At 54.7% G+C, this 12019-nt stretch overlaps 1 protein-coding gene across 4 annotated transcripts in view; it reads left to right on the forward strand.

Moving 5' to 3' along the window:
• The window catches only part of GSG1L (GSG1 like), a 203993-nt gene extending 195547 nt beyond the window's left edge, over positions 1-8446 (forward strand). For 3 of the 4 annotated variants that reach the window (XM_045460204.1, XM_045460203.1, XM_045460200.1), the window contains one exon: positions 7888-8100. In XM_045460204.1, the coding sequence (XP_045316160.1) occupies positions 7888-7985 (98 nt within the window). In that variant the 3' untranslated portion in view covers positions 7986-8100. Of the gene's footprint in view, positions 1-7887 lie in introns of all 4 variants that reach the window. The other variant, XM_045460197.1, reaches the window with a different exon arrangement.
• Positions 8447-12019: the final 3573 nt, after the last annotated feature.

Below are 12019 nucleotides of genomic sequence, written 5' to 3' on the forward strand. Positions count from 1 at the left end.
GGGATCTCTGGTCCCCTGGGGGATACAGCCCAGCCCAGGGGGCCATCTTCCCCCTTCCTCCGGGTACAGTGCTATCCCTGCCCCGGCCCCCAAACTCCCACCCTCACCTTTTCTCACTCCCCCCTCCCTCGTTCTGCCCCAGCCCCCCTGGCCTCTCTCTTTCTAGAACATGCAGCACATCCCCCTCACAGGGCCTTTGCACTTGCCACTCTCTCTGCCTGGCATGCTCTCCCTCTGAATCATCGCATGTCTCACTTTGTCTCACCTTGACTGCTCGGCCAGAAGACCACTTCCTTGGAGAAGCTTCCCCTGACCGCACCAGCTTCCTTGGTGGCCCTTGTAGCACCCTGTCTTCTGTTCTTCATAGCGCCTGTCCCTCTCTGAACTTACCTTTTATGTTGGCGGGCTTGATTTTTGTTTGGTTGTCTCTCCCAACCAGGGTCCAGGGAACAGCGCCCCGTCTTGTTTTGCTCGCGTCTGCATCCTGAGAGTCTAGAACCGTGCGTTACATACAGCAGGTGCTCAATTGTTGGCTCCACGTTTCTCCCACCACCTCCCCGCCCAAGCGGCCGCTTTTCCCTAAGCCACTCCATGAACCTTTGGTGATCTTAACTGCTCCGGGAGTCGCTATTTTTCTCTCGGGCTACTGTGATATGGATTCTGCCACAGTTTCTTTTTCCCGAGGAAGGCATTTGCTTTTGAAACTTGCCTTTGGGGCTTTGCAGTGCCACCAGCTAGCTCGGGAGCACATCGGATGTGACATTTGATGGAGGCGATGCTGCCATATGGTCCAGGTGTCTGCATTTTTCCTTCAGGGGCAACTGGGGTTTGCAGCTGATTGCAGCTGTCAGGTTCAATGCCCAAGACAAGCTTTTGATTTTGCCAGGTGTGTCTGTAAGGCCAGGCTAGGCTGGGCAAGAGGCTGTCACTTGCCGGGTGCAGAGGTGGCTTCTGGGAATTCCGTCTCGATGGGTCTCTGCCGCTGCCGCCCTCAAAATAGCAGGGGGAATTTGGGCGAAGACTTGCCTGGGTCCTGAGCTGCTTGGCATTTTTATTAGATCAAAATCAAATCCAATATCGTACTGCTCAAGTCTGCTTCCTTTATTAAAATGGAAACAGACAGTATTTCTGGAACAAATACGAACGCCAAGTCGCTGGGCACCAGACAGGTGTGCAGCCTGGAGACATCCGAGTCCCCGGCACTGGGGGCTGAGAGATTCAGGCCAGCGCTGACACCAGAATCACCTGGGTGGCTCCTTAAAATGCAGATTGCCGGACCCCGTCTCTGAGTTTCTGGCTCAAGAGGGCTGGGCGGGGCCTGGGAGTCTGCATTCCCAAGGGGTCCCAAGCGATACTGTTTCTTGCTGCTCTGTGGACCAGATTCTGAGCAGTCCTCGGCCCGGAGCCAACACCTGTCCCTCTGAAGCTGCGGCCGGGAGCGAGTTTGCATCTTGTCGCTTGGTCGGGCTCTTCAGTGGCTTCTGGATGGAAACTGCTGCTTCTAGGGCCAATTCCTCCCCAATCCGTCCTCCTAAGACACAGTTTTGATCCTGTCTCCCCCCCCTCCCCATCCCTTCCTAGCTCCAAAACCTCCCATGCTGGCTCCCATGGCGGGTGTCAGGCACCATGCCAACCCCTCCTGCACATTCCCAGAGAGGCCTTCTTGCCCCCCCATCCCATCCCCGCTTTGTTTCTCCGCCATCCGTCCCTCTCGGAATCCTTCTTTGCTAAGTGTCTCCCCACTAGAATGGAGATACCAGGAGGACGGGGCCTCCTCACCACATCTGTGTGCCTAGCCCACTGTCGGCCATCAGCACGCTTCTGGCAAATGATTTAGCTTAGTCCATGACCGTTTCTGCCCAGGGCAGTGTTCCTCCAGGGGCGCCTGGTCCTAAGAAACGCTGGGGGCTCTTGTCAAAATACAGAAATCCCTGGAGATTCCACTTTCTTGGTTTGGGGCAGGGCCGAGGAATCCACATCAGGGAAGTCTGATGATCAGGTGCAAACCCCAGGGGCAGATGAACCCTGTCCCCCTGAGGGGGCATTGCTGGGCCTTTTACCCCCCGGCACCCAGCGACTCTGGCAACCAGAGCCCTCCACGCCTCACCCCGCCAGCCGCGTTCACCCTGCTTTCCAGCCACACAGACCTTCTTGCTCGCCACCAACATTGCTAGGCTTTTCACACCTCCTGAAAACCTCATTTACCTGCCAAGAACCTATTTCACACTCTGTTCCTTCTGCCTGAAAACACCTGTTCCCTTCCTCTGCTTGGCGAAAAACAAACCCTACCGGTGGAATTGCGTGCTTCACGTTGCTTTCCAAGTCTAATTCAAAGGTCTGGGGATGGCAGCCAGGCCCCTCTTCACCCCCTGCCAGAGGTGGTCATGTTCACCTCTGCATTTTTCCTGCCCTGAGGCTCATGTCTATAAGGTGGGGTTTTATGGTGGTTACAAGCTCGGCCTTTGGAGGCTGCCTGGGTTGAAATCCAGCAGTGAGACTTTGGGCAAATGACTTAGCCTGTCTGGGCCTCACTTTCCTCATCTGTAAAATGGGCATAGTAATGGCACGTCACTCATATTTCAGGGGATTAAATGAGCCCGTGTACATGAGGCACAGTGAATGGGTCCTGCCACACTGGGAGAGCTGGGGACACGTGTGCCCTCGTCATTTCCTCCGGTGTGTGTCTGTCTCCCTCACTAGCACTGGCAGATCCAGCACCCAGCATGGAGGCCGACACACAGTAGGTGCCCAACAAATGTTTGATAAGAGAATGAAGAAATCAGTGGTCCTGGGAGAGGTGGAAGGTTAAGTGGATTCAACCTGATCCCAAGTGTGGAAAGCAGGTGAGGAGCATGTTATGGCCCAAGAAACATGGGGTCCCCAGAAGATGGACTCCAGGGGTAGGGTGGCTCAGTTGGTTAAGCATCCAACTCTTGATTGCAGCTCAGGTCATGATCCTGGATTTGATCCAGGATTGGTCATGATCCATGATTCGTGGGTTTGAGCCCTGCATCAGGCTCTGCACTGACAGCACAGAGCCTGCTTGGGATTGTCTCTATCCCTCTCTCTCCCTGCTCCTCTCCTGCTTGTGCACATGCTCTCTCTCTCTCTCTCTCTCTCAAAATAAATAAATACGCAAAGAAAAAAAAGAAGAGGGACTCCAGCGAGGATAAGGATGAGGCCCCCATCTGGGCTCCTAAGACAAGCTGCCCCCAAGGTAGACACAATCCAGCCTCCCCTCCACATGGATCTCACACACACCTGCTCGTCTCCCCAGATCTGCATTATCAATCGCGTCCCTGGAGTTCTCTGGGGATCTCTGGGGACACAGTAGTAAGAACAGCAGCGCTAGTCTGCGTCGTCATGTCACATAGAGCCTCATAGGGGAAACTGGGAAGAATCAAGTAAATGGATATTACCAAATATGCCAGAGTCTCTGAAGTGCCCTCAGGATACAGACTTATGGAGCAGGGTTGGCTTGGAGAGGCAGTCATAGTGCCCTCGCCAAGGTGGTGACATTTTAGGAACGGCAAAGGGATGACAGCGTCACTTGCTGAAGGGCCCCCAAAGCCAGACACCTCAGTGCCAACCTTGATTCATTTCTTCATCACTCCCCTAATCCCATCTCTTTCTAGAGGAAAGAGTTCGAGGTTAGGCTGTGGGTGGGGCCATGAGTCTTGAAGAGAGGCTTTCAGCACCTTGGAGAGTGCATGTGGGGGGATTGATGGGACGGGGTGGGGGTGTTGGCGTTCGTCTGTTTCTTCTGGGCTGGGCTGCTGTGGGGTCAGAAACGCCAATCCCAGCCACGTGCCCACCGTCATCGATTCCTCTACCAGCTTCAGAGCACCTTGGACAAGTTACATCCCCTATAAGTGCCCCCCTTTCCCTTTTGACACCTGTGCGGTGGCATCGGCATTCTTGGCTTTAAAGGGCCCTTCCAACTCAATGAATCCGTTCCAGAACAGAGGATGTGACTGCACACAATTCAGCAGAGCTAAGAGCTGATCCCCTGGGATCTAGGTGCCTTGAGGGAGTTCGTGACAATGATTTTCCACTGAATGATGGGGAAGTTAGGACCGAAGAGACAGGACATTAAATATGTTCATGTTCATCTGGGCCAAATACTCTGCTAAGTCTGGGAGCTTCCAAGGGAATTTAAAACACAGTACCTGCTATCAACCCTCTGAGTGGTACCTTGGACAGATCTCTTCCCCCCTCCCCCTGCCCCCCACCACCCCCTGGAGCCTTGGCTCCCCCATCTGTGAAGAGAGGTGGTTGAATCCAGATCCTCTCTAGTGCTGGTATTTTGCTATTTCCACATCTGTCTGAAGTCAGATAATGAAGGACTTCTAGCAAGGGGGCCCACTGGGCCTGCTGACCCCTTTGTAACCCACATCCGTTGCGGGCTCAGAGAGAAGGCACTTGTCAAAAGTCACACAGCTTGGGAAAAAAAAAAAGCTGACACAGCTTGAAAGCAGTGGAGGCTGGATTTGAACAAAAAAAAATCTTTATTTTGAGAGAGAGAAAGCATACGCATGGGGGGGGGGCGGGGGACAGAGAGATGGGGAGAGAGAAAATCTTAAGCAGGCTCCACGCTCAGTGTGAGCCTGACGTGGAGCTCAATCTCACAGCCGTGAGATCGTGACCCGAGCTGAAATCAAGGGTCAGATGCTCAACCGACTGAGCCACCCAGGCGCCCCATTGATTCGAACCTTTGACTGCCAGACTGCAAGTATAATCTTTCCCCTTCAGCCTGGGTCCAAAAAAGGAGAGACTGACCAAAGAGCCTCTCGTAACGCACAGCATCTCCGAATAGGAGCGGCAGGCAGAGCTCTTTCTCCAAGCTTAAGAATCACTCCATCCTCGTCCCGCATGGTTTCTTCGTTTGTTATAAAAAGTCAGCTCAGGACTAGCTCTGTGCCTGGCCAGGTGCTGGCGGCCAAAGGCTCCAGGATGACAGCAGCCCCGGTCCCCGCCTGCACTGAGTCCCCAGGTTAGCCAGGGAGACCTCATTAACACGAAGTGACAAGCCCAGGGAGAAGAGATCTGCACCGTGTTGTGGGAACACAGAGGAGGGAGCGAGGCCTGTGCCTATAAGGTCATGGGATTCTTCCGGGGTGGGGGGGAGCCTTTGAAAGACAAATGGGGCACTCAATAGCCAGAGAACAGCAGGGAAGGGCACCGGGCCAAGGGACCAGAATGTGTAAAGCCACGGAACAGAGCCTGGAACGAAAATGCAGGCGGGGAAATAGTCAGAGGTCAGAAATGGCCGCCTGTGCGTGGGGACCGAGTCCAGCCTGAGAGATGCCACTTGGCCCACAGATGGTTTTAAAAGCGTCCATGGTCATTATTTAAAGCCAGGAGATTTTATTACGAAATTCTGATTTTCATTGTCTCTAAACTTTTTGGAAAATCTGAGGGCCCATTTTCCATGGCAACAGTTGGCCAGAGCTGAAGAATGGCCCCTTCTGGCTGCTTCACCCACTTATGTCATCTGATTGGGCCTCGTTGACATTTTGACGTGGGATTCTCCAATCTACAGCATAAGGTGCTCTTTTGGCTGCACTGGCTGATGACTAGCCAAAAAGTAAAGGGACTGAGAGAAGGGAAGAGAAGGTCATGGTGGCCTGGAGTGGCGGTGGGGGGACCTCTTCAGGCATGGGGAGGACAGAATCCCTGCTCTCTACTGTAAATGACTCTGGGCCCCAACCCCCTCCCGGGAGGCCGAAGAGGAAAGGAGGGCCCCAGTCCTCAGTGGTTTGGCCTCTGGATCCAGGAGACAAGGAGCCTGATTTTAACTCAAGGAAGGGCAGGGATCATGGCCTTCCTTTTTCCTTCAGAATGCATGATCACTTCTCTGTTCCAACAAATTCTCCGGGGTTCTGCCTGTTGGCAACGGTAAAAGCAGCCACGATCACTTTTAAATATTCATTTAGAAAAACAATCAAATCTTTCTGCACATCAAATATTTGCCTCTAGATTTTTTTTAAAAAATCCAAACACCTATAATCTTGGCAGCATTTACTTCCAAAGAATGCAACTATTTCGGTGACTGGGGCCAAAACAAATGTTTTTCCTGAGGCCAAACGGTTCCAGAATGTTTGCCAAATATTTCGCACCCTTTTTAAAATACGGTAAAATTAGCAAAGCACTAGCATTAAAAAATATTGAAAACAAAAAGTCAGGGGCGCCTGGGTGGCTCAGTCGGTTAAGCATCCGACTTCGGCTCAGGTCACGATCTCACGGTTTGTGAGTTCGAGCCCCGCATCGGGCTCTGTGCTGACGGCTCGGAGCCTGGAGCCCGTTTCGGATTCTGTGTCTCCCTCTCTCTCTGACCCTCCCCCGTTCATGCTCTGTCTCTCTCTGTCTCAAAAATAAACGTTAAAAAAAATTTTTTTTTTAATTAAAAAAGAAAAAACCAAAAAGTCAAAGCAAAAACACAGAACCTAAAACCCACAACCGTCCCCCACCCCCTAATGGGCACAACCGTCCTCACCTTTGCTTGTTCCCTTCCGGCCTTTATCATGAGGAAGACTGTCCCAATAGAGCTGCTTTGGGGGTGCAGGAGGAGTAATGAGCTGCCTGTCTTAAGAGGTGTGCAAGCAGGCGCTTGGCCTCGGCAGGAATTCCCACCTCCGGGGGGCTTGCTACAAAGGGCCCGTCTGACCCCGAAGGATGACAGGAATGTCCGAGCATCCACGAGCACTCCGAGGGGAACAGAACACGGAGCAAACATCTTTAATGCGGAAGTTTGATTGAGTCCGGCTCTACCATAGCTGTGAATCGCGAGACCGCTGCTTGTGCCCGCTGAGCCTCAGTTCCCTCATCTATAAAATGGGTGGTTGCTACCTCACAGGCTTGTGAGGCTGGAATCAAGTAGGGTATAGACCGTGAACGCCGGGTCGCTGTTGGTTTTCTCTCCGGTCCTCCGGCCCGTCTCTCCTCCCTCTGTTTTCCCCTCTCTGGCTCCTCCGGCTCTGATCCGTCACGGAACATCTGCCACGGGTCAAGCCATCTTAGCTCAGGGCCTAACGGGGGCGGAGCTGGGGACTGCCGCTTGGGGTGTGTGTTCCCAAATGAGCGAAACACCCAGGGGCGGCAGAGAGATGGCAGGGCCCTCCTGTAGGAGGGGAGACGTGAGCCGGGCCTGGGGGGTTGGACGCACAGTAGGTATAGGGACGTTTTAGCAGGTGGGTCTGGTGTGTTAGAAGGCGGTGAGTGTCTGAGAATCCAGAGAAACCCAGGAGCGAGCATGTCAGGTTGGGGCGAGAGCAGCCAGCCTTCCGCTGGCCCGGGGCCCCTGGGAGCGTGGTGGGTTCTCTGCCAGCTGCCTTGGCCCAGGAAGCTGCTCACAGTTACTTTGGGTGCCCCCCGGGCCCTCCCCCTCGGTGCAGGAGTCACGGACACTGTTCTCCTTCTCGCCCTCCCACACAGTGTAGCTCAGGGACGCTTGACGGGGCGGTGGGCACACGGGTAGGTGCCGAGGTGGTTGCGGGACGGCGGGGCAGGGGGGCGGGGGGGGGGGGGACAGGGCAGGCGGATGGAACATTGGCGGATGGGTGCACGGCGGTGAGTTAGCGGACGCGGCGGCAGGTTGGGAAGTGGACAAGCGAGCAGGTGAGGCGGAGGGTGCGGGTGTTGCGGGCTGCAGGTGGATGGGGATGAGGGCAGTGGGGCCGCAGGGCGCGTCGAGGGGGCAGGGGGGAGGAGGACGCTGTGATGGGCGGTGCGGGCGTGCTGACAGGTGGCAGGGGCACGAGCGGGTGGGTGCAGGATGGCGGGTGGGCTGTGGGTGGGGAGAGTGTGAGAAGAGGGTGCCGGCGGCGGGCAGCGGGTGTGTGGGTGGCGGGGGCGGCCGTCGGCACTGACCGCCCCGTCTCTTGGCAGGACACCACCCACACATGGGAGATTCCTGGCCGCGGAGCTCCGCTCACGAGATGCCGGAGCTGAACCGTCAGTGCTGGGTCCTGGGGCACTGGGTGTGACCGAGACCCAGCCTGGCCCCCGGACCTCAGACGGTCGTCGGAACCGGCCCCCTGCCAGAAGACCACCGGTCTGGCGCCCCTGGAGACCCGGCCCGTGTGCTGTGAACTGATCCAGCCTGTGTGGGAGACGCAGGCCTGCCCTTCCCACCGCTGTCTGGGGCTCAGGGCCCTGGCAATGGAGCCGGGGTGGCCTGAGGGAATGCGCAGGGCTGCGCACGGCGACTCTGGGACAGCAGCTCCTGACCCTTGCTGCCGTCACATGCGGCGCCCTGTTTGGTGCAGCTGGGACGCCAGGAGAGGCAAGGTCATCGGCCACTGAGAGCCGGCCAGGAAGTTCAGGAGGGGCCCTGCAGTCGCGAGGCAGGGAGTGGGTGGGGCCTCCCGGCGCTGGCTCCGCAGGGGGGGAGGGGGTCACACAGCAGGCACATGGCAGGGCCACAATAAATGCTTGTTGAACCTGTCGTCTTGCTGTGTGTGGAGGCCAGTTGCTCTCTGGGCTGTGGCTGCCCCCCGTGGCCCCACCCTGTCGGGTCCTCAAGGAACCTGAAGGTGAGATGGCCTGAGTGTGCTGGGGTCAGGGCCAGACACTGAGGTTCGGGAAGGAAGGAGAGCAGAGTGTAGCTGGGTCTAGGGGGTTGGGTCGGGGTGGAGCCAGCTGGCAGGCCGCCCTGGATTCCGGAGGGTGGGTGAGGTGGGGGTGGGTCAGGCAGGTGGAAAATTTGGGAGACGGGCCCTCAAGCCCGGGCCCTACGCTGCCCTGACCCCCTGGGGACCCTTTGCCCTGTGTCTGGAGCTACCTTTACATCAAGTCCTAGGGCTCAGATGCCTGGGGAAACAGGCCTATTGTAAAGATGAGAGAACTTAGAGTCACAGAGATGAAGTAACCTGCCCAAGATCACAGAGCTAGCAAATGGCAGAATTGGGGTCTGAACCAGAGCCTCATCTCTTCCCAGAAGGAATTCTAGAGCTTTCCCCCAAGTAGAGAATGTTCTTTGCCCTTCCATCCACCCATCATTCGTTCATCATCCATCCATTATCCGTCATCTACCCATCATCCATCCATCCATCATCCACTCATCCATCCATCCATTGGTCATCTGTCCATCCTTCCATCCATCCATCATCCATCCTTCCATTCATCCTTCCATCCATCCATCCATCCATCCACCCTTCCTTCCATCCTTCCTTCCATCCATCCATCCATCATCCATCTATCCTTCCTTCCTTCCATCCTTCCTTCCATCCATCCATCTTTCCATCCATACATCCATCATCCATCCATCCTTCCTTCCATCCTTCCTTCCATCCATCATCCATCCTTCCTTTCTTCCTTCCTTCCATCCATCCATCCATCCATCATCCATTCTTCCTTCCATCCATCATCCATCCATCCTTCCATCCACCCATCCTTCCATCCATCCTTCCTTCCATCCATCCATCCATCCATCCTTCCATCCATCCATCCTTCCATCCATCCTTCCTTCCTTCCATCCATCCATCCATCCATCCTTCCATCCATCCATCCTTCCATCCATACATCCATCATCCTTCCTTCCTTCCTTCCATCCTTCCTTCCATCCATCCTTCCATCATCCATCCTTCCATCCATCCATCCATCCATCTATCCTTCCTTCCTTCCATCCATCATCCATCCTTCCTTCCTTCCTTCCTTCCATCCATCCATCTTTCCATCCATACATCCATCATCCACCCATCCTTCCATCCATCCATCCTTCCTTCCTTCCATCCATCCATCCATCCTTCCATCCATCCATCCTTCCATCCATCCTTCCATCCATCCATCCTTCCATTCATCATCCATCCTTCCACCCATCCTTCCATCCATCCTTCCTTCCTTCCATCCTTCCAGCCATCCATCCATCCTTCCAGCCATCCATCCATCCTTCCAGCCATGCATCCATCATCCATCTACCAGTTGTCATCCTTCCTGTATCAGACGTTCATCCATCTTCCTTTCAGGTAGGACCCATCCTCATTATTTAATCAGCCGTGTATCCATCTATCCAATGATGTAGCTCATTGTGCCCCTACGATGTGTCAAACACTGCAGTAGGCACTTGAGATAGGATATTGAGCCATCCAGACAGGGTGTCTGTCCTCACGGGTGGGCATGACAGATAACCAGACAGATGGTTATTGTACGGTGGTGTTGTGGTGCCCGACTCCAGGGCCAGGCAGCCTGGGTTAAAAACAAATTTATTTATTTATTTATTTATTTATAATTTTTTTTAACGTTTTATTTATTTTTGAGACAGGGAGACACAGACCATGAACAGGGGAGGGTCAGAGAGAGGGAGACACAGAATCTGAAACAGGCTCCAGTCTCTGAGCTGTCAGCACAGAGCCCGACGCGGGGCTCGAACTCATGGACCGCGAGATCACGACCCGAGCCGAAGTCGGCCGCTTAACCGACTGAGCCACCCAGGCGCCCCAACAATTCTTTTTAATGTTTATTTATTTTTGAGAGAGAGACAGAGTGAGAGTGGGGAAGGGGCAGAGAGAGAGGGAGACAGAATCTGAAACAGGCTCCGGGCTCTGAGCTGTCAGCACAGAGCCTGATGTGGGGCTCGAACTCATCACGGCGAGATCGTGACCTAGGCGGAAGTCGGACGCTTAACCGACTGAGCCCCCGGCGCCCCGAGGCAGCCTGGGTTTAGATTCCAGCTCCTCCACGTGAGACCTTAAGCAAGTGACCTAACCTCTCTGTGCCTCCTCCCCGTGGGCACATGGGGATAATCATCATACCTACCTCTTGCAGCTGTCATGAGGGTTAAGTGAGCTAATACACGCGAAGCACTTAGAACAGAGCCAGGCATATAGTGAGTGCTTTGTTAGTGTTTGCTCTTTTCTCGATGAGGGAAAGTTAGGGGCTGGGGGGGGGGGGAGGGTGCCAAAGGCAGCTGGGGGAGGGAGGAGGAGATGGTGGTCAGGAGGGCTCCTTTGGGAAAAAGAAGGTTGTCTAGATGTCAGGTAGGCAAGACATCCATTCCATGGAGAGGAAGAAAGCTGGAATGTTCTAGGAACTTTACAACAGTCTAGATGGCAGGTGTGGAGAGAAGGGAGAGCCCCGGGGTGTGAGTAGGACAGGGGAGCCAGGCAGAAGGACACGGAGCCTCCTTAGGAAGCTTGGTGCTTCCTGAGCACCGCACCCCCCCCCCCTTATCCTACGATGTTCGAGGGGAGGGAAGAGGGTGGTCTGGCTTGCATGGTGGCCCCAAGGGATGGGACCATGAGGGCGGATTCAGGAGCTAGTCGGGGCAGAAATCAACAGACTGCTGTGGGAGGAAGGGAAAGTTGGCAAAGACTCTCAGATTTGGGGCTTGGGTCAGGCGCGGGTTCAGTTGAGTCTCAGATCCCAGCAGACACCCGTGCGGAGGTGTGTGCTCATTCATTATGCATGCGTTCACTAATCACGCAGGCCATCCATTAATCCATTTTCCATTCATTTGGCAAATATTGCAGACCTACTGTGTGGGGCTCTCAGGGAAATGGCTCTGGGTGGGACATTGGGGTCCCCTTACAAAGGTCTTGAACGTCAGGGCAAGGAGTTGGAGCTTTGGCCTCTGGGCACGAAGACACCACTTGTAGACGTGGGGCTGGGCCCCCGGGGCACCCGGCATCTTGGGGTCCTTCCTTCTCACCCAAGGTCCTTCCGCACTTGGCGGCTGGACCACAGACGTCCAGGAGATGATCTGAATTGACACGTAGGCAAAATTTCAACCTATTTTAATAGTTGTGTTCATGTACATGTGTATTAGGAAAAAACGTGTAACGGGCACATCGGTGTCACGATCTCACAGACGCTGTTGCCTAGGATGAAACCAAAAATAGGCATTTAAGTAAAAAAGACAGAGCTGGCTTGAAGAAAAATATTCAATAAATAATCGTGCAAGTAGTTTGTGATTATGGTGTGCGGATGGCTCAAGCCAAGGCCTTTCTTACCCCCTGCACGGGCCAGGAGGCTCACGGGGCCACTCTGGCTTCAAGTCCTCCTCTCTGTCTGGGCACCTGTT

The sequence above is a fragment of the Leopardus geoffroyi genome, chromosome E3, assembly GCF_018350155.1.
Source record: "Leopardus geoffroyi isolate Oge1 chromosome E3, O.geoffroyi_Oge1_pat1.0, whole genome shotgun sequence".
Lineage (NCBI taxonomy): Eukaryota > Metazoa > Chordata > Mammalia > Carnivora > Felidae > Leopardus > Leopardus geoffroyi.